General features: G+C 38.0%; 2 protein-coding genes across 3 annotated transcripts; both read right to left on the minus strand.

Moving 5' to 3' along the window:
* Positions 1-547: 547 nt before the first annotated feature.
* On the minus strand, positions 548-11,496 carry LOC127086990 (uncharacterized). The gene is made up of 2 exons (XM_051027821.1): positions 11,164-11,496; positions 548-2,260 (listed from the first exon to the last, which is right to left on the minus strand). Exons 1-2 carry the CDS (start codon positions 11,494-11,496, stop codon positions 548-550), a joined length of 2,046 nt encoding a protein of 681 aa, XP_050883778.1.
* Positions 11,497-20,220: 8,724 nt separating this feature from the next.
* On the minus strand, positions 20,221-23,582 carry LOC127119990 (uncharacterized). 2 transcript variants are annotated; one of them, XM_051050395.1, is made up of 9 exons: positions 23,141-23,582; positions 22,967-23,020; positions 22,580-22,663; positions 22,164-22,289; positions 21,972-22,039; positions 21,112-21,181; positions 20,928-20,993; positions 20,779-20,856; positions 20,221-20,675 (listed from the first exon to the last, which is right to left on the minus strand). In XM_051050395.1, exons 1-9 carry the CDS (start codon positions 23,447-23,449, stop codon positions 20,619-20,621), a joined length of 912 nt encoding a protein of 303 aa, XP_050906352.1. In that variant the 5' UTR covers positions 23,450-23,582; the 3' UTR covers positions 20,221-20,618. The 2 variants fall into 2 exon arrangements, with proteins under 2 accessions (XP_050906352.1, XP_050906405.1); XM_051050448.1 differs by having other exon boundaries at positions 23,201-23,574.
* Between the last annotated feature and the right edge of the window lie 2,036 nt (positions 23,583-25,618).

Genomic DNA, 25,618 nt, shown 5'->3' on the forward strand with positions numbered 1-25,618 from the left:
TCAAAGTCATATGAGATTGTAGAAGAATTATCATTGGTGGTAGTCGAGGATGATCTGCATGATTTAAGGTTCACGGCTTTTATTGATATGAAAGAAAAGATGATTTGAAAGAAAAAAAATTAAAATAAAATTGTCATTTTGAAAAAGGTGAAATAAATAAATGAAAGACAAGGATCTCAAAATTGATTGCGAACATGAACCTTTTTCATTAATATTAATAAGGAAATTTGATGAGGCCCTACAAATGATTTCCCCATGCCATGGGCTTGACATGGGTTCTTTTTTTTTATAAAAGGGAAGGAAAACAACATTGATAATGACATTTTAATCAGGGCCACTTTAGGTATTTCAATCTCGGTCCATTTGGTGGCACCCTTTCCATCAGTCTTTGTGAAGATCAATCCGGCATCTTCTTCTTCATCTTTTCCCACGGCACAGATACGGTTGTCATCAAGGTAATCAGCGCTTGAGAAGTTTTCAGATAGCGGGAGCACTGATCCCCTTGTAGCTATCGGTGCGGGCTTCTTCAAATTCTGGGAGTTGTATCCTAAACCGGTACGATCCTTATTGGCAGAAAGTTCAAGCAATTTCCCCATCCTTGGGGGTGTCCATCCTTTATGATTGGCAAGGCGTCCTTAAGAGATGCCATTGGAGATTCAGCATCTTTTGATTTATCCTTTGCTGGGCAGACCATTTCAGCATTGATAACTTCAAAAGATTGGAACGTGACTTCCCTTATCTCCCTTTCTCCTTCAACGTATCGGAAAGATGCGAGGTGACTTACCATAATGTCCTCCTCACCTTCGACAACAACTAGTTTATCATCAGCTAAGATTTTCAATTTTTGGTGGGGCATTGAAGTGACTTCACCAGCTGAATGAATCCAAGGCCTTCCAAGTAGACAACTGTAGGATGGATAGATGTCCATTATGAAGAAAGTGATAAGGAAAGTATGGGAGCCAACCTTCATAGGCAAATTCGCCTCACTGATTACAGTCCTCCTAGTCCCATCAAATGCTCTTACTATAAGCTCACTCAGCTTCATTACGAGTCCTTTGACAGTTAGCTTAGCAAAGGAGCTCTTAGGCATCACATTGAGAGAAGACTCAGTGTCTACCAAAACTCTTGATAGGACTGTTTCCATACACTCAATAGAAATTTGGAGAGCCTTGTTATGATTCCTCCCCTCGGTGGAAAGCTCTTCATCACTGAAACCCAAGCTTAGGCAAGTAGTGATATTGTTAAATACCTCTTCAAACTGACAAATAGAGATCTCTTGCGGTACGTGAGTTATCCTCTGAAATTTTACCGAAGCATCCCTATGGGCCTCCGAGCACATTAATAAAGACAACATTGAGATCTTCGAGGGTGCCTGGTTAAGCTGATCAACTACTCGATAATCGCTCTTCTTGATAATGTGTAAGAACTCGTATACTTTATTGGAAGGTGCAGGGTCTTGTCTTTGATTAGTGCCATCAATTTGTTTGCCTTTATCTGAAGTTGAAGGATTGATAGTTCCAATTGGAGTGAGTATCGGTGCAAATATCCTTCCACTTCTTGTAATTCCTCCAGTTCCGGTGATATTGATCATTGGATCACTAAACTTCAACGGTTCTTCTTGACTCTTCTGGCCATGAATGTAGATTGAGGTGTCATACACCCACGGGACTGCCTTGGTGTCAACATACGGGAATAGTGTGGGAACTGTTATTATGATTGGAGTAACAGGATTTGTTGACAGAGTTAACTGGGAGAAGTCATATGGAATTTGTAGAGGAGGGACTTCGTTGTATGGTATATCGAGGGTAGACACATCTTCTTTTGTGGACGGGCAGTTTACCACCAAGATCCCTTGGTCCATTAATTGTTGTATGATAGACTTCAACGTCCTACACTGTTGCGGGTTAATCAGGCAGTGTTCACAGTCATTACTACAGATGGGAAAGGCATTTTCCCTCATTAAAGCATTCTTGATCTCGATGAGTGGTGTTTTTAACTCGTCCATACAGGACATCAATCTCCTTCCATTGTCAGCTTCCATCATATTCACGGCTGCATTATTGTGAGGGGGCATCGAGTTGTTATTTACATTCGGCCCCTTGGGGGCGAACGTGATTGCCTTAGAATCAATAAGATCTTGAGCCCTATACTTTAATGCTTTACAATTCTCGATCGAATGCCCAGGAGCTCCATAATGAAATCCATAATGGGCATTTGCATCATAACCGGGAGGAAGAACCGATGTTGGGGTCCTAACTCCCTTAGTTGTACAAGTGATCCCCTCAATAAATATGGTAGAATGTGGCTATACGACATAGGAACCGTGTCAAATCTTCTCTCGGGTCTTCGTATCCTTTGTTGTTGTTGTTATTGATACTGTTGTTGTTGACGTTGTGGTTGTTGTTGATAACGTTGTTGTTGTGGTTGTTTGTAACGTTGTTGTTGTTGACTTTGAACAGGAATTGTAAATGGTTGTTGTTGACTTGGTTGGACGGGAGCTATGGCGGCTACTTGGGGATAAGAGGCATTTCTTGTTCGAATGATAGAGGTGACATTGATCTCACCTTCTCGTTTTTTACCATAGGGAACAAAAGGTTTCTTCGATGCACTGGAAGTATTGGCAGAGTTCTGGATCTTTCCCATTTTAATCATATTTTCTATTTGTCATACGGTGAACTGACTTGGGGTGTTTTGCTTTTTATCGCAATGTCGCGGATAGCAAGAGTCGCCACCGACTTTTCTTTTATCCAATAAGGAAAGGTGGAAAAGAACAGGAAAGACCTCAATAGATTTTGGGTTCGGGAGGTACATTATACAAAGGGAAGGTATTAGCACCCTTTGTATCCATGGTTATCCATGGGCTCTTAATTGCTGGATCACTTATATTTTTGTCTGAAAAGTGTTGGTGAATTGTTTAAAAAGGTTTCGAAAAGAGAGTTTAACTTTGTAATGATTCTCGTATGAATGTATACAAAGTATTTATCTCGTTTGATTTTGAAAAACAGTTTAGAAAGATATAACTTGGTAATGATTCTAGTATGAATGTATACCAAGTGGTGACTTTCTAGGACTTGCAAAGTGTGAGGGGTGGAAAATGTTTTAGGTTATGATCCAGTAATTGAGAGTTATACCTTCCTAAGGTCGTTATGAACGTTTCCTATCCTTATGAGGGTAGAACTGTCCTTACTATTGAGAAGTAAGTAGTTTTATCCTTTGGATGTAAAAGGGTCATCGTAGGGTCATCGATAGGTCATTGAAGGCAACAGTTGTAAGGATACCTTAGCATTCGAAGGGACGATCATCATTTAACCGTAGGCTACACCGAAGGGTCATCGAGGGACAAAATCGTATTTTCGAAGGCAACATCCGAGAGACCATGATTTATTTTATGATGATTTAACCGAAGGGCCGTTGCTAAGTGTATCCCTACATTCGCGGGACATGACCGTTATACCGTAATACCGTAGGGCAAAAGAGAGGTCCAAGATCACATATTTAGAGGCCATGTTTTAAAGTTAATTAGGTAATTAGGGTGAATCTCCACATTAAAATCAATACATTAAAAATAATACCTTAAAATTAATACATTAAAATTAATTAAGCAATTTAGGGCAGCTCTTCACAAGGGTATCCCACAAATAAAGTGGAAGACCTAAACAACAATCTTTTCCTGGGGTGTGTGAACCTTTGCAACATTCAGCAAACGGGTTAGAATACCAAATCAGGGTGCAATCGAGGATTACACCGCAAAAGAAATCACAACAGTAATATGATCAGATAAACAATGTCTGGCTATGATAAAACATGAATGAAAAATCAGAATAGAAAAGTCGGCTACTGTCAGGTTCGCGCCTGCCTCGCCTAGCGAAGGCTTAGCGAATACTCGCTTCATGCTCGCTTAGCGACGTGCTAGCGAGCGACTGCGGATTCTGGTTTTGATATCAGTACAATTTCAACCAATTTTATGCCTTATGGCTTTCATTACAGCAATTATATGGTTAATCATTTAAGGTATTCAAGTGCACACTACAATTCACATGACAAACTTAAGATATTTTCATAAATTTAATCATAATGCCATATGCAAATTAAGAACATAAGGTAGTAATAGCAATGCCAACCTGTTTGTAATCGAATTGTAACCTTGAATTGGCCGGCCGGATCGAATTGAGCGGAAGTGACCTTGCTGCCGCCGGCTTTTCCTTCAGGGTTTCTCGGAATTCTCAAGGTTAGCCTCCAGGGTTTTCCGTCTGTGAGCGCGAGGGTTTGCTTGCTAGGGTTCTCCTTTCGTCCTTTTTCGTTCTTCCTTTCATTACTGAAGTGCTGGTATTTATAATGCTCTTTTTTGTGACCTAATGGGCTCAGAATGAAGCCCGAAATTTTCTGTTGTCTGTCAGCTTCGTTAGGCGAGCTGGTAGCGAATGTGTAGCGAACGTTCGCTAGGCGAGCTGGTAGCGAACGTGTAGCGACCGTTCGCTAGGCGAGCGTGTAGCGAACGTTCGCTAGGCGAGCGTGTAGCGAACGTGTAGCGAACAGGCCAGTTTGGGCCATTTTCTGGATTGGGCCATTCGTGAGTTGGGCCTTCGTTCCTTTAAGATCAGTGTCATAAAAATGAGTCGGAGTGCCCTGAAAAATGTCTTAAAATATTAATGGGCAAATTTTGGGGTATGACAGCTGCCCCTGTTCAATATTCTTGAACCGAGAGAGTCAGAATGGTATGTACGCCATTCGTGGTCTGGAGGTGGAAGATTATTGAACACTTAGAACGCCCCAAAAATTTGCACTTGTCAATTAGTTAGTCTTGACGGAGATGGGCTTAAAGATGCCATCTAGGAAGTTTGATGATGAGAGCTTCAGAGTGCGTCGTACGTTAGAAGATATCTGAAGTCATGGGTGTCACTGGGTCATACGCCAGACCGTATAGTGAGTCATTCATTAGGCCGTCGACTTCACTGGGGAGTTAGAATGGGTCATACACCGCTGGGGATAACAGATCATAATGGATCATACGCTAGATCGTATCTGAGTTGCAGAATGGGCCGTCTGTTAGGCTGTATCTGACGAAAAGTATTAACAGTCTTGTCATGGTTAGGCATAGGAGCAGTGATGACATTAGGAGTCTCCGGAGGCTCAAACTCAATTTCTCCAGCTTCGATCATATCCTGAATCTTATTCTTCAATGACCAGCAATCGTTTGTATCATGCCCGGGGCTATCGGAGTGATATGCACACCTGGCATGGGGATTATAACGAGAAGAGGTAGTGTTGGGATTCGTAGGAGGATCTCTGAGGGTGATCAAATTTGCCTTTAGCATTCCCTGCAGTGCCTGTGCCAAGGTCATATTGATCCTGGTAAACTGCCTTCTTGGCCTGTCTTGTTTGGGCTGGAAGTTTTGAGATGGTGGTGCTGCAATCGTAACTGCTCCAATGTCGTGGTCACGGTTTTTCTTGTTACGACTCTTTTGACCGTACACAGCATTTGATTCGTTCCTCCCCTGATAGGACCTTTTGGTGCTTGCAGAGGTAGCCGCCTGTATCTTTCCACTTCGGATGCCGCTTTCAACACGTTCACCTGTTAATATAAGTTCAGTGAAACCTGATGAAGAACTTCCCAGTAGATGGCTGTAGAATGGGCCGGTCAGTGTGCCCATGAACATGTCCACCAATTCTCTGTCAGTCATAGGGGGTTTGACTCTGCCAGCCAAATCTCTCCACTTTTGAGCATATTCTTTAAAGCTTTCTTTAGATCCCATAGTCATATTCTGCAACTGTAGCCGGGTAGGTGCTAGTTCAGAGTTATACTGGTACTGTTTATAGAAAGCTGTTGCTAAATCAGTCCAGGTGCGGATGTCAGAGCTCTCGAGCTGATAATACCATTCCAACTGTGTGCCAGCCAGGCTCTCTTGGAAGAAATGGATCCATAGCTTCCTGTCAGTGGTATGCGGCTGAATCTTTCTTACATAAGCTCTCAGATGCATCTGAGGACAAGACGCACCATCGTACTTAGTGAAAGTGGGGATTTTGAATTTGCGAGGAATGGTCACATCGGAGACCAGACCCAAACTTTCGAAATCCAGACCGGGCGCCTTCTGACCCTCCATAGCTAGCATACGTTCTTCCAGCAACTTGTACTTATCATCTCTTGGAGAGTACTGTTCATTTTCATAATCTTCATCGTCGTCCTCAGGGTTAAAGAGATCGACATTCTCCTCTTCTGAATCATTCTCTGTCTCCTCTTCTGGACCATTCGGGATCCCAAACTTGACTCCTGCGGCCTGTCCTTTACGCCTTCTTCCCGGGTTAATGAAACTCACAGCTTTCTTGTCTTTCTTCTTTTCGAGCAAAAGAGCCTTCAGTTCCTCCTGCCCCTTGGATAAGCTTAGCATCATCTCCTTGAATTGAGCATTCTGAGTCTGGAGGTCTTTGACAGTTTGTTCGAGATCCATTTTTCTGTTTGGAAGGAAGACCGTGAGAACATTGAACTTGTAGAATACCTGTTATGCAGTGTTATGTTATGCTATGCAATGTATGAAATGTTTTCAAGGACTTTTGGAATTTAACTTTGCGTAAATCACCAACAAGAGAGAAATTTTTATTGCTAATTTCTTTGACCAATGTTCATTACAAAAGGAATAATAATAAAAATACAATGAAAGCTCAAGTCTCCCAGGGGCGACTTCTTTTTGGGCGAAGATACGCATTGAGTCTTCGTTCCTCATTAAGCTGACTGGTAAGTTCTAACACTTTCTTCCTTTCTGCGACGAACTGAGTCTCGAAAGTATCCCTTTCTTCTCTCAACTGGATCCAGGATCTCTTTAGTTCCTCAACATTGGTAGGCATATCTGGATAAGGAATGATCTGAGGAGCACCTCCTTCAGCTTCAGGTTCGACAATCTGAGGTCCGATTGCAAGATATGGCATGACAAGTTCACGAGCTCTGGCGCGTACCCATCTGAGATAAGGTTCCATAGGAATAGAATTTTCTGTCCTAACGTACCTCTCTTCACCATGCCCCAAGCTCGTACAAATCTTTGACGGAGGCCTTGGGAATCGTTGTCATAGTCGAACATGATGCCTTCGATGATCATTTCATGTGGACCATCTCTTCGAGCACAACCAAACTGTCGCAAAGCTAAAGCAGGATTATAAGTAATACCTCCTCTTATTCCTAGGAGTGGTACATTAGGGAACTCGCCACAACGGTCAATGATGGTAACATTTTCCTTGAACTGAGGACACCAACAGATGTCTGGGTGGGAGAGCGACATTATCCTTTGAGACCATTTCAAATTCTGCTCGTTCTTCAAGACTGATTGAGGAAGGTGCGAAATAAACCACCTAGACAACAAAGGTATGCAGCACATGAGAGTCCCTTGCTTCTTCATGGTACGAGTGTGGAGGGAATGCAAAATGTCTCCCAGCAAGGTAGGTACAGGGTTATGAGCGAGAAATATCTTAATAGCATTCATGTCTATGAATTGGTCTGGATTAGGGAATAACACCAAGCCATAGATTAGCAATGCCAGGATGTCTTCGAAAGCACGGACATTCATAACTTTTAAGAATTCTCGGGCCTTATTTGTCAGGAATTTGGCAAGTAAACCCTTAACTCCACTCCTTGTTACCCAATTAGCTTCAATGTCGGACTTCGTCATGTGTAAAGCTGCGGCAACTTCTTCAGACTTCGGAACCTTTTCTAAACCACTGAAAGGTATTTGATCAAGGATAGGTATCCCAAGCAGTCTGGAGAATTCTTCCAGTGTAGGTACCAACTGATAATCTGGGAATGTGAAGCAATGATGTGTAGGGTCGAAGAACTGAAATAAAACTCTCATCATATCTTCTTTGAAACCAGTGGTAACCAAATTGAGGAGAGAACCGTGTTTCTTGATGAACTGGGCATGATCGGAAAGTTCTGACACTAAGTTCTTGAGTTGAGGAGAGATTGCTACAAGATTAATCCGGATGGTCTTCCTGGGAGCCATAGCTTTACAAAACAGAGCAAAGTTAAATCCCTAAGTCCTTGAAATGGTTAGTACAATGTTATGATGTCATGATGTTATGATGTTATGAGGTTAAACAAGCACAAGCAAGTCACACAACCATCATTCCTAGGTTTTAAGGCTTGCATGAGTTCCATAGGTAAGTACCCTCCCCACTGAAGTTTAGTTGGTTCAACCTGTCCTAGAATAGTAACCGGGTTCTAGAAGGATCTCAAATCATCGACCTTCCTTTAAGTCCACTTCAGTGCAACACCAAGTGGTTGACCGAAGCTTCCCTAAAGTCCAATCTCAAAGAGTGTAGTATCGAGTCTCAACCAACCCCAGTCGGAACCGAAGTCAATTATCTCACTACTTTTTAATGGCCAGGATGAGTCAATTAGGGTTCTAAAGGTCTGGTTAATGCTTTAATGACACCACGCGGAAGCCAAATTTTTCCTCAAGTGAACATGAGGAACATCAGGACTTCCAAAGTGTCACATTAACCGTAGCCATCATTTTAACCATTCCAGTATACGCCGGATAGTCGCGATGATCTATTGCTACTTACCTAAGGTACACTAGATCCGGGTGTAGGATCTTTCACTCAAGAATACCCAAGCAATCCCTTAACAGTAAATCAGACAATTTGGAATAAGTGATCTTGTTTTTAAGGTAACCTCTCTTTTTAAAGTGTCCCCAGCAGAGTCGCCAGTTCTGTCATACGGTGAACTGACTTGGGGTGTTTTGCTTTTTATCGCAATGTCGCGGATAGCAAGAGTCGCCACCGACTTTTCTTTTATCCAATAAGGAAAGGTGGAAAAGAACAGGAAAGACCTCAATAGATTTTGGGTTCGGGAGGTACATTATACAAAGGGAAGGTATTAGCACCCTTTGTATCCATGGTTATCCATGGGCTCTTAATTGCTGGATCACTTATATTTTTGTCTGAAAAGTGTTGGTGAATTGTTTAAAAAGGTTTCGAAAAGAGAGTTTAACTTTGTAATGATTCTCGTATGAATGTATACAAAGTATTTATCTCGTTTGATTTTGAAAAACAGTTTAGAAAGATATAACTTGGTAATGATTCTAGTATGAATGTATACCAAGTGGTGACTTTCTAGGACTTGCAAAGTGTGAGGGGTGGAAAATGTTTTAGGTTATGATCCAGTAATTGAGAGTTATACCTTCCTAAGGTCGTTATGAACGTTTCCTATCCTTATGAGGGTAAAACTGTCCTTACTATTGAGAAGTAAGTAGTTTTATCCTTTGGATGTAAAAGGGTCATCGTAGGGTCATCGATAGGTCATTGAAGGCAACAGTTGTAAGGATACCTTAGCATTCGAAGGGACGATCATCATTTAACCGTAGGCTACACCGAAGGGTCATCGAGGGACAAAATCGTATTTTCGAAGGCAACATCCGAGAGACCATGATTTATTTTATGATGATTTAACCGAAGGGCCGTTGCTAAGTGTATCCCTACATTCGCGGGACATGACCGTTATACCGTAATACCGTAGGGCAAAAGAGAGGTCCAAGATCACATATTTAGAGGCCATGTTTTAAAGTTAATTAGGTAATTAGGGTGAATCTCCACATTAAAATCAATACATTAAAAATAATACCTTAAAATTAATACATTAAAATTAATTAAGCAATTTAGGGCAGCTCTTCACAAGGGTATCCCACAAATAAAGTGGAAGACCTAAACAACAATCTTTTCCTGGGGTGTGTGAACCTTTGCAACATTCAGCAAACGGGTTAGAATACCAAATCAGGGTGCAATCGAGGATTACACCGCAAAAGAAATCACAACAGTAATATGATCAGATAAACAATGTCTGGCTATGATAAAACATGAATGAAAAATCAGAATAGAAAAGTCGGCTACTGTCAGGTTCGCGCCTGCCTCGCCTAGCGAAGGCTTAGCGAATACTCGCTTCATGCTCGCTTAGCGACGTGCTAGCGAGCGACTGCGGATTCTGGTTTTGATATCAGTACAATTTCAACCAATTTTATGCCTTATGGCTTTCATTACAGCAATTATATGGTTAATCATTTAAGGTATTCAAGTGCACACTACAATTCACATGACAAACTTAAGATATTTTCATAAATTTAATCATAATGCCATATGCAAATTAAGAACATAAGGTAGTAATAGCAATGCCAACCTGTTTGTAATCGAATTGTAACCTTGAATTGGCCGGCCGGATCGAATTGAGCGGAAGTGACCTTGCTGCCGCCGGCTTTTCCTTCAGGGTTTCTCGGAATTCTCAAGGTTAGCCTCCAGGGTTTTCCGTCTGTGAGCGCGAGGGTTTGCTTGCTAGGGTTCTCCTTTCGTCCTTTTTCGTTCTTCCTTTCATTACTGAAGTGCTGGTATTTATAATGCTCTTTTTTGTGACCTAATGGGCTCAGAATGAAGCCCGAAATTTTCTGTTGTCTGTCAGCTTCGCTAGGCGAGCTGGTAGCGAACGTGTAGCGAACGTTCGCTAGGCGAGCGTGTAGCGAACGTTCGCTAGGCGAGCGTGTAGCGAACGTGTAGCGAACAGGCCAGTTTGGGCCATTTTCTGGATTGGGCCATTCGTGAGCTGGGCCTTCGTTCCTTTAAGATCAGTGTCATAAAAATGAGTCGGAGTGCCCTGAAAAATGTCTTAAAATATTAATGGGCAAATTTTGGGGTATGACACTATTCTTTCACCGCCTAAGACCAGGTCGGAAAAGCCCGAAGAGGTGCTCCCTACCATTCTGTTAAGGTATGGACCTTGCAGGTTTCCCATAAACATGTCTACCAGTTCCCTTTCTAGCAATGGGGGTTGTACCCTAGAAGCCAATTCCCTCCATCGATGGGAATACTCTTTGAAGGACTCCTCATACCTTTGAGTCAGATTTTACAACTGCGTGTGATTAGGTGTCATATCAGTGTTATACTGATAGTGCTTGAGGAATGCCTCGGCCATTTCCCTTCATGTGTGAATATGGATGCCCTCAAGTTGCATGTACTAATCCAAAGATGCCCCACTGAGGGAATCCTGGAAAAATGCATTAAAAGATGATCATCGCTGGAATAGGCGGCCATATTTCGGCAGTATGCCCTAATGTGCGTCCTAGGATCGCTATTTCCCTTATATTTTTCAAAGTCTAGAACTTTGAACTTGGCCGGAATGATGACCCCAGGTACCAGGCACAGTTTTTCCGCATCAAGGCCCAAAACATCAGCGATCCCCCTTTCCTTGAGCTTTTCCCCGATAGCCTTCACCTTCCTCTCCACCTCGTTGGTTGTTGAACCGAAGGCGCCATCCTGAGAAGCAGCCCTTGGGTTGAAGAATGCATCGTATTGGTCATCTGTCTCAAAGACATGCGGACGAGGATTGTCGTTTGGAGCACCACCGGGTGCATTAATGTTGATTGGAGGGTCAACTTGAGGAACTGGAGTGGGAGTCTCGACCGCTGGAGGTGTAGAAGGATTGGTAGTATTGGCACGTTGATTTATTTCCTCTTGCATCTTTGCCATAACCTCTTGGCCTCTTGCGACTGAACATTCTCCATTAACTGCCGCATTTGGGACCTCACATGGGATACTTATTCTTGAAAGACAGCTTGGTTCTCTTGAAGTTGCTCCATGACAGCTTGTCGACGTCCTTGTGTATCGTACCGGAAAGTCAGCTTTGGAGAGTGGTTCTGGTCAGAAAAAGGGTGGATGGATGAGTTTTTTATGTTTTTGTATTTAGAAAGATGCAAATGATGCATTAATGTTTTCTTTTTTATGGTAAAGCAAAGCTCTTTTAGTTATTCGTGTTTATTCATTGTAAAAACTACTTGACGATTCACATTCACAATCATAAATAAAGGAAAACACAATAGAGAAAATCACAACTTTCATTCATCCTTTGAATGGAAAATAGACTATAATACATAGGAGTTGCAAAATATAAGTAACGGAAGCAAATAAACCAACTAGATATCCACCCTAAAAGTGACCCCTTGAGACTTGCGGAGAGCCTCAATGTCAGTGATGAGTTCGACCATCATTCTTTTGCAGAACTTGACGAAGTGGTAGACCTCTTCGGGGGTATTATTTGGACACATGATCAGGTCCACCTCCTTCAACTTGTCGGGAAAGTCTTGAAGGGCATAGTTAGTTAATACGGTCATGTTGGTGTACTTGTCCCTCCATTCTTCGTAAAGGGCTTGGAGATTATGCATGATTTCATCCCTTTAAGCAATGGCAGCTTCGAATCCATGGTAACGCTCCTCCCAATGTCTACAGTTGTTTTACAACTCTATATAGGCTTGGTCATAGATTCCCCTCTTTAAGTTCTTGATTTGCTTGCAAGCTCATCCAAGGTTGAACTACTTACGCATGAAGCTTCGGTGAATCTTTTCTTTCTCTAGTTGCTCCTTGGCTAGAAATTCCTTATACTCTTTTTGAGTGGTCCTTAGTTCGAGAATTTGGGCCTCGTAATCTTCCCTCGCTTCTTTCTTCATGGCATTAGACCTCTCGATAGTATTTTCAAGGTCCTTGACGATTTGAGACGCTCGATCCAACTCTTCGTTGCGGAAGTCTAGCTCAAAATTAGCTCCTTGTAGAGCTCCACCAACCCAAACTCGTTGTCCTTCGGCTAATCGGAGCCTCTTCTTGCTATCTTCAAATTTTTCACAGACTTGCTTACCTTTATCCTCCAAGACGTGGTTACATTCCTTGGCACGATTGAGTTGGACTCATAGTTGAGTGTTTTCCAACTCGAGCTCTTTGATTTGGCTGGTAAGTTTGTTCATGTCCTCTTGCGGGATAGGCTTGGTCTCGGGTATCAACGGGAATGAAGGAAAATCAAAAAGAAACGGCATCTTAACAACCCTAGCCCTCTCTTTCACCCACACATAGTAGGGTTCCTTGGCTAGGATGTTTTTCTTACCTCATTCTTGGTCAATACGGACTATGCTTGTCCAAGCTTTTCGCACTCTTTTCACATTTGAATTAAGCGGATCCACGGTATTGATGACAAATGGAATAAAATCTCTTTCCTCGGGAGGACTCGTCATGGCATACCCTAGTTGCCTCTTGGGTATAGCAGGGTTGTAGTTGATGCAACCTTGCGTTCCTATTAAGGGTACGTTAGAGAACTTATATTGTTTTGTCATACAAATTACCTTTGCGGCCATGTCAGTTTGTTTTCAGCAAAAGGTCCACTTTGAGGCATGCGGGCCCTCATCCAAAGATGTAGCATATGAGTGCAACAGAGGAAAGTACCTCCCTTCTTCTCATGCCTTGTATGGAAGGTATGGTAGAAATCGGCAAGTAAAAACGGCATCGGATTCTTTGTTAAAAAGACTTCAACTGCTAACTGATCCACGAACTTGTCCATATTTAGGAAGAGGACGATTCCATGAATCAAAAGTGCCAAGGTTGCACTACAGAAGTCGGGTCTTCCTTTTTTAATCATTTCCCAAGCATGGGCTTCTAGGAACTTTTGGGTCAAACCTTTGATGGATCCTTTAACGCCCCAATTGTCCACTAGCTTGTTAGCGTTAATACCCAAGGTGAGTGAGAGCTCGGTCAAACGGAAGCCTTCTTCCAATTTCGGGAAAGGGTTGTATTCTTTGATCGATCGATTGAGGAGTCTCTCGAGGTCTTCCAAGGTTGGAGAGATTTGGAAGTCGGGGAAAGTGAAGCATCTTAACGAGACGTCATAGTATTGGGATATTGTAGTGATAGCACCATAGTCAACCTTCTCGGTTATAAGATCTATGATGTTCCCAAAATTGGCTTTAAACTTGTTGTCCTTGAGAGCTACGACCTTTGAGAAGAGGACCTTTAATGAACTGATGTCGGGACTTTTGAAGCGGAAAGTAGAGGTGTTTTTCCTTGCTGAAGTATCCATGATTGTGTCGGAAAATAGTCTTGTAATTCTACGTTCGAACAAATAGAAATTTTAAGAGCTTTGCTTATTATTTTGATGATGAATGAATGTATGAATGAATGATTGGTTTATTATTTCCACAGGATTTTAGGCATGGGTTCATGGTTTTGGACCATCGTGATGAAGCATGGAGTTAATAATGATTGCTTAGTAAACCAAGGTTCTCGCTTTGTGTGATCTAGGGCTTTTGGAAAATTGGGTGTAAGACACTGCCCCTAGAGTCATGGACTTCCTTGACTGTCAGTCGCTTATGTGAATTTACTTGCCAAGCGACTGCTCCATCAAAGTAATCTACTCTAAGTGAGATCTTTGTATCGACCCTTACGAGGAAGGCACATCGGTGGCCTATACTACGCGACCATCGATCTAGGATAGCCATAGTATTAAATGTTCTAAAAGGGGTCTTAGGGTCATTGATTCTAATAAAAGAAAAGATGCTTACGCTGAAAGCACGACGGTCATCAATCCCCTTAAGAGAATCTACCACTAAGTGAGGTTCTCGTACGACCCTAACGAGGAAGGCACCTCGCGGACCAATACTACTCAACCTCTCCTATCTCAAGCAAAAACTCTCAGACTCGGGTGGAGAGCCTTTCATACAAGGTTTTTCTTTGCAATCATTATTGCTTCCAAAAATTCTTCGTCATAGAGCCAAAGTTTCGGACCAACAAGCAAACAAAGAAATATGTACAGGTTAGCAACAAAAGCAATATATACAGAAAAATATAGATAATAGATAAATCTCCACGTACGTAAAAGAGAAACAACCCAAACTAGGATAGACTTGCTTAGGGAATTTTGGTGTCCCCAACAGAGTCGCCAACTGTCGCTACCTGGATTTCACGATAACGAAATCGGGACTGAAGAGGTGCCAAAGAGAGGCAAAATCAGAAGAGGTGTTTTTGTTATTATAGTGCTCGCCAAGGATTAGGACCCTTGTGCCTACGTATCACTCATTCGGGGATGAGGAATTAGAGCTCCGTAGTTCAGAGTAGAAAATGTTTGTGTGTTGGTGATTTTACCTTTGAAAAAAGGGTTTTCGTGATGATGCCCTAAAGCACAAAAATGAGTTCGATGAGTTGTATTATTTTTACCTTGAATAAGGTTTTATGAAATGAGTGTTTGTGATTATATTGTACTAAAATCTATGGGCGGAGGTGATTATTCTAGACAACAAGTCGAGCATCTTGCGTCCAAAATGATCAGAGTGAGGGTAGGAATGCTCCATTCTTACTCATTCTCCACCATTTAAGGTTCGTGGCGCACAATAATAATCGTAATTATTAAGTATTTTTGAATTTGGTTATGAAAATGCCACTTGACGTTGAATCAAGGGTTTATTTTATTTGATTATGAAATTTGACTTATGCAATATGAATGCAAAGTAACCAACAAGAAATTAAAGGGTCTCATTGTAAGGTAGCCAAAGAGAACGTCTTTTGTGTGCGAAAGTGGCCTAAGCTAAACAAAGGATAATGGTCTTACAAACATGTCCCCCTAAGATGGTGCCATGATGTCATTCTTACAACATGAATGTAAGTTACGGATGAAAATCCAACGTTTACAAAGTATCACAAAGAATAATGAAAAGGCATCCAAGCAAAGGTCCTAAGACGAAATCCTCTAAGTCCAAGTTGGTTAAGAGTGAAGTGAATATTTTTGGTTTTATCATGTTTTTGTTGTTTTTAATGTATGATGATAATAAAATAAATAGCAAGTAAATAAAACATGTATGATGAGTTTGTACAATGATGATGATAATGAGTACTTAAATGTAAATTACAAGGTAATAACATAAAAGTAAATTACAAGATAAAAAAATGACAATATCACAATAATAATGGTTAATGGTAAACAAAATTAGTGAAGTATAATTAGTGTTAGTAATATGTACAAAATGAACATTTTTTAAGACTATCTCCTAGGCCAAAAAGACTTAAAATATGACACATTAAGGGATAGCTTATCATTGATGCAAAGTATTGAAGATGATTAAAAAATCAACTAACAATAGATTTGTAACAAAGAAAGTTATGCAACCTTAAGTCCATCTATTAACATTTAAAAAAAAGTGATTTGTTGTCTTTCTTTTGTTTTTATTCCTCTTTTATTTAGCAAGATGGTAAGAGAGAAAATAAATTAGCATAATGTAAATGATATGGTTACATAAACATAAAATACTTGAAATAAAGTGAACAACAAAATAGATTGCAAGAAAATAAAGTGAAATAATATAAATGTTAGAAGTTAGTAGTTAGTGAACATAAACATAAAAAATAAATAAAAAATAGACAATAAAATAAATTGCAAGGAATTAAAGTGAAATAATATAAATGTTAGGAGTTAGTAGTTATTAGTTAGTAACAATAAGCAAATGGATTAGCAAGTTAATGTAAAGACATGGTTTCATCTATGTATCAAATGACTCAAATATGGTTGAAATAGAGGCAATCTATCAATGCCTCAAAGTATCATGAATGATCTATTGATCAACCATTAATAGGTTTGAAACATTAAAGATTTAATCAACTCTAAACAACCATGGTCATGATCTAATAGAACTCATCATCCAAATAAATATATCAACAAGTCAACAATAAATATTAAATGATAACAAAACAAAATAACACTAAAGAAGGTGAACAAAAAAGGTAGTAAGAGTAAGAAATCTCAAAAAAAAAGTGTGTAAACCAAAGTTAATCATTTTTTACAAGCTTGAGTCTAAACCCTCTCAAAAGATCAACCAAGAACAAACAACCATTTTCAACACAAAAACAGAACCAAAAAGTTAACAAAGTTTAAGCTAAAATCATTACCCAAAAATGTTGAAAAGGGGTAGGTTGAAATGGTGTTGAGCTTGGGACGAAAGTGTTTATGGTGGAATTTTAGTGAAGGGGCTGAATTATGAGTGTTATAGAGTGAAAAGTTTTGGGGAAAAAATGTGAAAGAGGACAAAAAGTTGGTGGGGTGACTTTTTTGAGTGATAAAGATTTTTTGTTTTGACCTAGGTTTGGAGAGGAGAGTGAATGGTACTTGGACAAAACTTTTGGAGGCTAGGAAGTATGAAAAATAAGGGGAAATAGTACCTTTATTTATAGGGAAAGTAAGTGGAAAAGGGGGTGAACCAAAAAGTACTTTGTGTAAAAAACAGAGTTAATGTTGTTGTCCTCGCAAGTGTAATTGATTATCCTGATTGGTGTAATCGATTACAGGCACCAAAAATACTCTGGGAGTCTGGTTTTTGCCCAATAATCGATTACCCTGATTGGTGTAATCGATTACAAGCACCAAAAATGGCCTGGAAACCTGATTTTTGCCCAGTAATCGATTACCAAGGTTGGTGTAATCGATTAGAGGCACCAAAAATGGCCTGGAAACCTGATTTTTGTCCAGTAATAGATTACCAAGGTTGGTGTAATCGATTACACTGTCCAAAAAATGAATTTTTGTTGTTTTGGTGGTGTTTTCTCAGGTATGGATGTCATGCCTTGAGTCCGTGTAACATGCCTTTGGTTTTGGATGTTAATGCAAGTATGGTGATGAAATGATGAATGTATGTAGGGGTAATAGGGACACGGATCAGATGAAGGTTGTATGGGAGTAGGGTGATGGATCGAAAGAAAGTTGTATGGGGGTAGGGTGAATTTTGGGGTATGACAATACCTAAGGACAAGAAGATGATATCTTATTCACAAAGCCAAGTCAAAATGTGATTATAACTATTTTAATTGTCTACGTTGATGATTTTGTTATTACATGTGATGATGTGGCATAAATGGAGATATTAAAGAAAATTTTAGCAAATGAATTTGAAATCAAAGACTTTGGTTCACTCAAGTATTTTCTTGGCGTGCGAGTAGAAATATCAAAGAAATAAATCATTGTTTCTCACAGAAAATATATTCTTAATCTTCTACTAGAGAAATGTATGAGTGGTTGTAATTTCTCTTACACTCATATGGACCCAAATATTAAACTTTGGAGAAGAGGGACACCCTAATTTTCACTGAAAGATATCATATGTTAGTTGGAAACTAACATATCTAACTCACATGTGTCATGGAATTTATTTCTGAGTTAGTGTTATTCGTTAATTCATGCATGCTCCACATGAAGAACGTCTTTAAGTTGTATACAAAATCTTGAGATACTTGAAAACAACTTATGAAAAAAGACTATTCTTCAAAATTATCAATGATAAAACGTGGCAATATTCTCTAATGCAGATTGGGCAAAACATGTTATAGATAGAAAGTCAACTTTAGATTATTGCACACATGTGTGAGGAAACTTAGTAGCGCGAAGAAGCTAAAAACAATGAATGATTTCCAAGAGTGGCGTTGAATGATTTCCAAGAGTGACGTTGAAGTTGAGTTTAGAAAAATGGTCTAAGGAGTTTGTGAAGGTATGTGAATTTTTAGAGTTTTTAAGAAATTCAAGATAGTGGTAGAACTCTCATTGAAGTTATATTGTGATAATAAATATATTATAAGCATATCTCACAATCATGTTGAATATGATCAGATAAAGTATATTGAGATCGATTATCATTTCATCAAAAATAAGATAGATTATAATATTCTTTGTTTATCGATTGTTCCCTACGATAAATAAATAATTGATATTTAACTAAGAGTTTGACAAGAACAAAATTTGAATATCTGATAAATAAGTTGAACATGATTGATATATATGCACCAATTTGAGAGAAAGGGGAAGGGAAAGTGTTAAAATATAATATATTATTTTCTTTTCTTACTTTTATATTGCTATTTTTATGTTTATTTTTCCCTATGTGTTTTCTAAAATTAAGGAATCAGTTGATTCTATCTTTTTCTTATAAAAGGAGCACCTTTTATTTACAATATAGTACAACCAATATTGTTCTCAACATGAACTCAAATTATTTTATTTTTATCCTACCATATATTGTAATACTCTGAATTATATGCGTTTAGAATCATATATTTAACATGTTAAATCTAATACTTAGCACAATTAAAAGTGTCACATCTTAAAATAAGTATGACATTAGGTCCATAAACATAGAAATACATAAAAGAGATGTCTAATAAAAATACACTATTGATGATACACATTAAATGGATTAAATGGATAATAAAGTATTCGATCCTTTCGGTCATCTTGCCTTTTTCTTTGTCTTGCATCGAATTACCTGAAATATTAAACATAGGACAAAATACAACTATCTCAATAGAGTTTTAATCTACATCATAAATCTACTCGGTCAAGATATTTTTCTTTTCTATTCTACTCATTGAACTTCTGCCTCTACTTAACATATCATACAATCATATAAGTATGGAAAATTAGATATCCAATCGATCTCATATATAGTGTCTGAATATCATAATTTGGATTCATGCAATCCAATGTCTATCTCGGGAGCTAGCAACATGATGGAACATCCCTCCTCAACCACAATTTCTCACAAAAGTTTGGACACAAATCACGGATTCCCTACTAAATGAGAAACATCTCTCCCCGTATCGATAATAATTCTTTAGACATTAATTTAAAGCCCTAATACTCCCCACACACGCATAAATTTGATTTGTGCTACACATACCAACTAAAGGTAATGCTACTTATCCGTCCGAATAACTCAACTTATAATATTGCTATGTTTATTTTAATTTTTCCTTATATTTTTTCTAAAATTAAGGAATCAACTGATTTTTTTCTTATAAAATGAGCGCCTTTATTTATAATATAGTACAACCAATATTATTCTCAACATGAACTCAAATAATCTTATTCTTATCCCACCATATACTATAATACCCTGGATACTCTTCATCCTGAGTCCTTATCTTTGACATCTTGCTAGTAGGATCTCCACCAAATTCAACAATAACAAGAAACATTTCTTCAAAGTAAGCAAGCGTTGAGTCTTTCTCAAATACAAATTTTCTTGAGACACAATTTCACACTCTAAACTACCAATTTGGTTGAAGAATTGCTAATTACACCCCTTTTTTCTACTCAAACCTCGGTGGAGGAACCCCATGATAGGGGGATTCACTGTATATTCTTCTAAAGAGAAAATGAGAGGTGTGAAGAATGAGTGGAATGATGGGCCTATTTATAGACAAAAGTCCTCATGTTAGTGTCGCAAATGCTCTGATAACTTTGTGTGTTGCACAAGGCACTCTTGCATTGCAAAGAGAGTTGCAGTGAAGTCGTTTGCATCGCAAAAGTGAGGTCACACTTCTAACATTTGCAGGATGACATAATACTCATGCTGCCAATATGCTTGTATTCATCTTGTCTGCGTCCGCAGAAAAATATTAAAATTAAGAATCTTAATTTAGCAAACTTTTCATTAAATCTACATTTACACATCTCAACGTTTTCCCTATACTAGGCTCTGAAAAACTATTAGTCACATTAGAACTCTCTCTACATCAATGAAGCATTTACTCTCATTATGCTCTCTAAGATTTCAAAAACTATTCTCATTTCTGTCTTCAGTTTGATTCTTACAATATCAAGTGTTTAGTTTCCCTACGGAGCTAAAAGGTATTCTCCCTCAAGCAGTTCTCAGGTCCTTTCCAAAGCAAGTCTAAGAGATCGAACTACTAAAACTCAAGTTTGAAGAACACGTAATGACTTAAATAACTTTGCTTCCATCAACCCTGCAGAAGTATAATCACCCTGAAGGGTGCAAATGCAATCGCATAGAACTAAACTCTTAAGATATATAATTCTGAATTTTCCGACAGATTGTCATCCCATCTCCAATAGGCACCTAAGACTCGCAAAGAGAAGATATATATCAGCTTAAAATAATCGCTCTGTAACTGGAAGTGTATCAGTATTAGTAGTAACTAGAAAAATTGGTATAAACCTACCATACTGATGCTTACACGCTTGTCTCCGATTAACCGTTGATTAAAATTTCTAATGCTGTTAGTTTTAGAGTCACTTACCTGCATATAGTACATTAAATGTCAAGTTCATTTAACATAAAATAAAGGAAAACTTGAAATAATTTGTTTACCAATGGATCAACAACTTTTCCATGCCAAAGGACATTATCAATTACAATAAGACCTCCAACCCTCACCTGCAAAAACAATTTATTCAGTGCAATAATATAACAATTTCTACGAGACACGGTTGGAAGGTTAAAGAAAAATATTAAGATGCACTTAACAATGTTGACTATCTTATAATGCTCTTACTAGTTGTAGTAGCATCTCAAAATATTTCGCAGTCATCCTTTTCTCAGCATCAATAAATGCAAAGTCATAGCTGCATAAGAAGGAAAAGGCTTAAATTCTATTTTACTTGTTCTTTCTCAGACAATTGACATCATCTAGATCGGATTAATAGCAAACAATAACCCTCATAAAGAGAGCATATCAAAAGTAGAAGACCTCAGAGTAGTCAATCCAGAATAGTGGTGCTGAGCGGCCAACCTCAAAAATGGGATAGCATATAGCGGGATGGCGGCAATTGATCAATTTTTGGAAAAATTATATAAATAAAAATTATAAACATATGAAGGAAGGTTAGGGTTAAGTCTAAACTCAAATTTGATTGAAAATCCAAAAATTACCCTTAAAATGTTTTAAATTAAAGGGGTAATTTTGGTTTTTCAGAGGGGAATAGGATATCGGGACAAAAACCGCTCCAATACCCTCTATTTACCCTATAGCGGCCACTAGTGTTCTGCATCGCTAAGACTCTTTCCATAGCAGTCGGTCTCTGCTCCGCTCCGCTAGCAGCTATTGACTACTCTGGAAGACCACCCAACCAATGAGGAGTATCAAGGCTCTATTTGGATAAACAACTTAATTAAGTGTTTCTTGTATTAATTTTAAACTATTTCTATAACCAAACATAAAATAAAGTCAATTTCCTCTCATATAAACTATATAAATTTTCATAAGCTATCTTAAAGAGCTTATGGAAATAAGCTGAAAAAGAACTTAAGAATATGTATAAGCTAATTTTATGAGCTCTTCAAGCAGATATGTTCAAATAAACTAATCCAAACAGACCTCAAATTACATAGTCTTGATGTTTAGAATCCACGTACCTTCCTACTTCACCATTCATAATTAGAGATTCTAGGGAATCCGCTGCAAGTCCAAGTTTTACATCAACCTAGAGTCATTATATAAAACCTCATAGAAATAGGGTAACAAAAATCCAATATACTGAATCCACATATTTCCAAGTGAAAATAACAGATATTTGTCCCCTTTTCAGATCAAAAGCATAAGTTTACCTTATGTGAAACACCAGCAAGTTGATAATACTTCTTAGCAACATCAAGAGATTTGGCATCTCTTTCACAGGCAACTAAACGACCTGATTCTGGCAGGACTAATGCTATGGCTAGTGATGAGTAACCCTGATTAAATTGACAATTGGTAAAGGAAGATATCCTCAAAAAATCTAGGCATGACAACGGAATTAACGTATAAATTGCATAGCAATGTTCACAAAAATAAAATAGACTGCTATTTGAAAACTCAATCAATTCTGTAATTTGATTCTTTCCAACTCAATTTCTCAAAACCTATCATTTGAGGAGGAAAAAAGCGCGGCTCCATGACAAAATAAATTAACCAGAGACATGATCTGAACATAAAGGAAACTTAACATGACAAAACTATGGTGTTAAAAAACTAAAGGACATACAGTATAAACACCGACTTCAATACACCTTTCCGCTCCAAGAATCTGCACGAGCATTGCAAGTAGCTGTGCCTGATCAGGAGACACCTATTACAAATGCAATGCATTATCAACAAAATTTACTTCAAGCCGGTCAAGTAGGATAAAAACTTAAAATGTGAAATATGAAACTGCATAATTTCTAGCACAATTCTTTATTTTTTATGTCAAAGTAAAAATTCCAAACTTCACCCTAGACAAGATATCAACATATTCACCCGGAACATTATGGCAACAAGAGTATGGGTCATTTCTCTTATATATTCAACATTTCCTCTCGATGTCGGACTTAACCACTCGCACTTGAATCCCACCCGATGAATTGTACACAAAACTCATGAAGCTCCTTACCTGCATCTGACTTCCACGCATAGATGCCGTCTCCACTCGCAGTTGCCTTAGAATCTGAAACACAACTACTTCACAATAAGCACAAAATCAACTCAACAACACCAGTATATATCACATATCGATAATAAAACTTTTGATTAACCTCAACAAAAGGGTATGTTCTTCAATTCTCACCTCTGGTTCTCGAACATTTTTGAGCAAATAATCATAAAGACGAGGCGTGAGACTAATAACCTGCTTATTGCCGTAATTTGCATCACTAGAAACAACAAACTCACTGATTGAACAACACCTTACAACAAGCCGTTTCGTTTTGCAGCTGCACCGCCGACAGAGGGGTTTACAGGCACTTGTGACAGGGCAGGTTGCAGAAAGCAAATGAGAGCTTGCGCATAGTCTGACGGGTTTGGCTAAAGAAGTTGTAGATTCGTGATGGAACATTGAGCCATGATGAAACACCAAATTGATGCCACTATATGCCATAACCACGCTGAGATTGAACACGTTACAGTTACAATCTTATTCGGATTTTGGAGGGTAGAAAACAAGGGAGTGTCCGTAGAAGAGAGGGTTGTAAGTTGTAACCGAGTTGCATAGTTACGGACCAGGTAAGGGTAATGGTAAGGAATACGGTATTTTTTTTAAAAACTAAGTTAATTTTTTTTTTTAAATACAATTATTACAAAAATTATATTAATTATTTTAATTATAACAAAATATTAAAATTAAAAAACAGTTTGTTTAAAAAAAAAGCTAATATATACGCAATAAAATAAATAAATCATATTTAAAAAATATCAATAAATCTTGAAATCATGTTTAAATATTTTCCTCTATAATTTCATTAAAAATAGTGGTTTCTAGTTCCGATTCATCGAGAAAAAGACTAGCAGTCTCAAGAATATCAGTTTCATCAAATAGATCACATTCATCTTCATCAATATCCTACATTTTTGTTGCTTTTTCATTATAAATCTTACTCTTTCTCGAGGGAAGACAGAAATTTGTATGAATATAAACTAAATTTTCAACCCTCTTTTGATTGAGTTTATTCATTTTCAATGAGTGAATAAATTCATATTTGCTCCAATTTCTCTCGACAAAAAAATTAAGAACTTGGTTATAAAAGAAGTTTCAATGCAATGGATTGGAGTTTGGGATTCAAGATCCATAAGTTATCCATCATTCTTTTGGTTTCAAATTCCACCTACCTTGCAATGAATCAAATTGGTCAAACTCTCCGGCACTTCAGAATTTAGCAAATCCATTTGCATCCATAAACTAACTTTGTATGCATTTGTTTCTTTCAATACAAATATCATTGTCCCTATATGGGACAACGCGATTCATAGATATATCAAGATATTATTTACAATAATATCTACTATTGAACAAAATATAAGTTTTGTATGTGAGGTAAGATAGTTGAAATATAAGAGAAAATAGTAAAATGAATAGAGATTTACCTTGGATTAAGGGAACGAGTCAAGCAATGAAGAGATGTGTAACTTTTCGTCCATCTATTCATTAAGATGTTATGCACTCTTAGATAATATTCATGGGCTTTTAGTATAATTGAGATAAGGGTATTATTGTCTATTTATACATTACTATATATTAATTTGGTAAATTTTGTATTGGATATTTTTTTATTCTAATAGAAGCCTAGTCGCACTATTTCAAATGTTTACATGGTATCAGAGCAATATTAATTTAGGTTTGATTACATTATATAATTTTTTTCTTTCGCTTTTATCTGCAATTGGTAATGCATATTTGTTGGTATTACTATAAGTGACGTACCGGTCTAGGGGATATAGTGTATTTGCTCATTTGTCTATTGTGCACCTTTGTTTCTATTCTTATTGGAAAGTGACATCATATGAAGCAATTTATCTACAATTGATAATTGATAAAGTGTCTTTGAATTGTTTCTATTGTGATACAGATGTTTGTTAATGTTATTGAAGCACTGAATTATTATTCTAATAAGAACTCTTATTATAATAACATCTTTTAAAGCATTTTATTGGAATAAATAATATTGTTTTTCTACAACTAATTGCAATGGCTAGTGATAAAGATGAATATCTTCAATTCATTAGTGTTCAGTTGAATGGAAAAAATTATTCACATTGGAGTTATGTAATGAAAAACTTCTTGAAAGGAAAGAGAATGTGGAGTTATGTTGATGGAACCTTACTTAAGCCTATTGATAAAAATGACGAGTTATGCAACTTACAAAATATGATATTGCTAAGGATGTTTGGATCATTTGAAACGTTTGTATGTTACATCTAATTTTGTAGAACAATATCAGTTGTAAATTGATATTCGGACCCTAATGCAAAACAATATGATTATTCATGAATTTTATTCGACAATGTTAAAATTGTGGGATCAATTGGCACTTACTGAATCAGAATAGTTGCAAGCTTTCAAAGCATACATTAATCATATAGAAGAGTAACGGTTGGTTCAATTTTTTATGGATCTTCAAGATGATTTTGAAGGGCTTCATGGGACTATTTTGCATCACACCCTTCTTCCTAGTATTAATTCAATAGTTAATAAGTTGGTGGCAGAAGAAATAAGACTGAAGTGTCACTCTCATTGCATCATGAGAGAGGAAATCTCTTTCCTTCTCCATCT

This window comes from Lathyrus oleraceus, chromosome 1 (genome assembly GCF_024323335.1).
Source record: "Lathyrus oleraceus cultivar Zhongwan6 chromosome 1, CAAS_Psat_ZW6_1.0, whole genome shotgun sequence".
Taxonomy (NCBI): domain Eukaryota; kingdom Viridiplantae; phylum Streptophyta; class Magnoliopsida; order Fabales; family Fabaceae; genus Lathyrus; species Lathyrus oleraceus.

Excerpts from the sequence above, each read along its gene's own strand:
- LOC127086990 (XM_051027821.1), bottom strand. The coding sequence starts at position 11,496 with ATGGCAAAGATGCAAGAGGAAATAAATCAACGTGCCAATACTACCAAT. Across the intron at positions 2,261-11,163 it reads ATGCGGAAAAACTGTGCCTG|GGAGTTAGGACCCCAACATC; the intron begins GTACCTGGGGTC and ends TGTACAACTAAG.
- LOC127119990 (XM_051050395.1), bottom strand. The coding sequence starts at position 23,449 with ATGGCATATAGTGGCATCAATTTGGTGTTTCATCATGGCTCAATGTTC. Across the intron at positions 22,664-22,966 it reads TGCGTGGAAGTCAGATGCAG|GTGTCTCCTGATCAGGCACA; the intron begins GTAAGGAGCTTC and ends CATTTGTAATAG. Across the intron at positions 22,040-22,163 it reads TTGCTGGTGTTTCACATAAG|GTTGATGTAAAACTTGGACT; the intron begins GTAAACTTATGC and ends TAATGACTCTAG.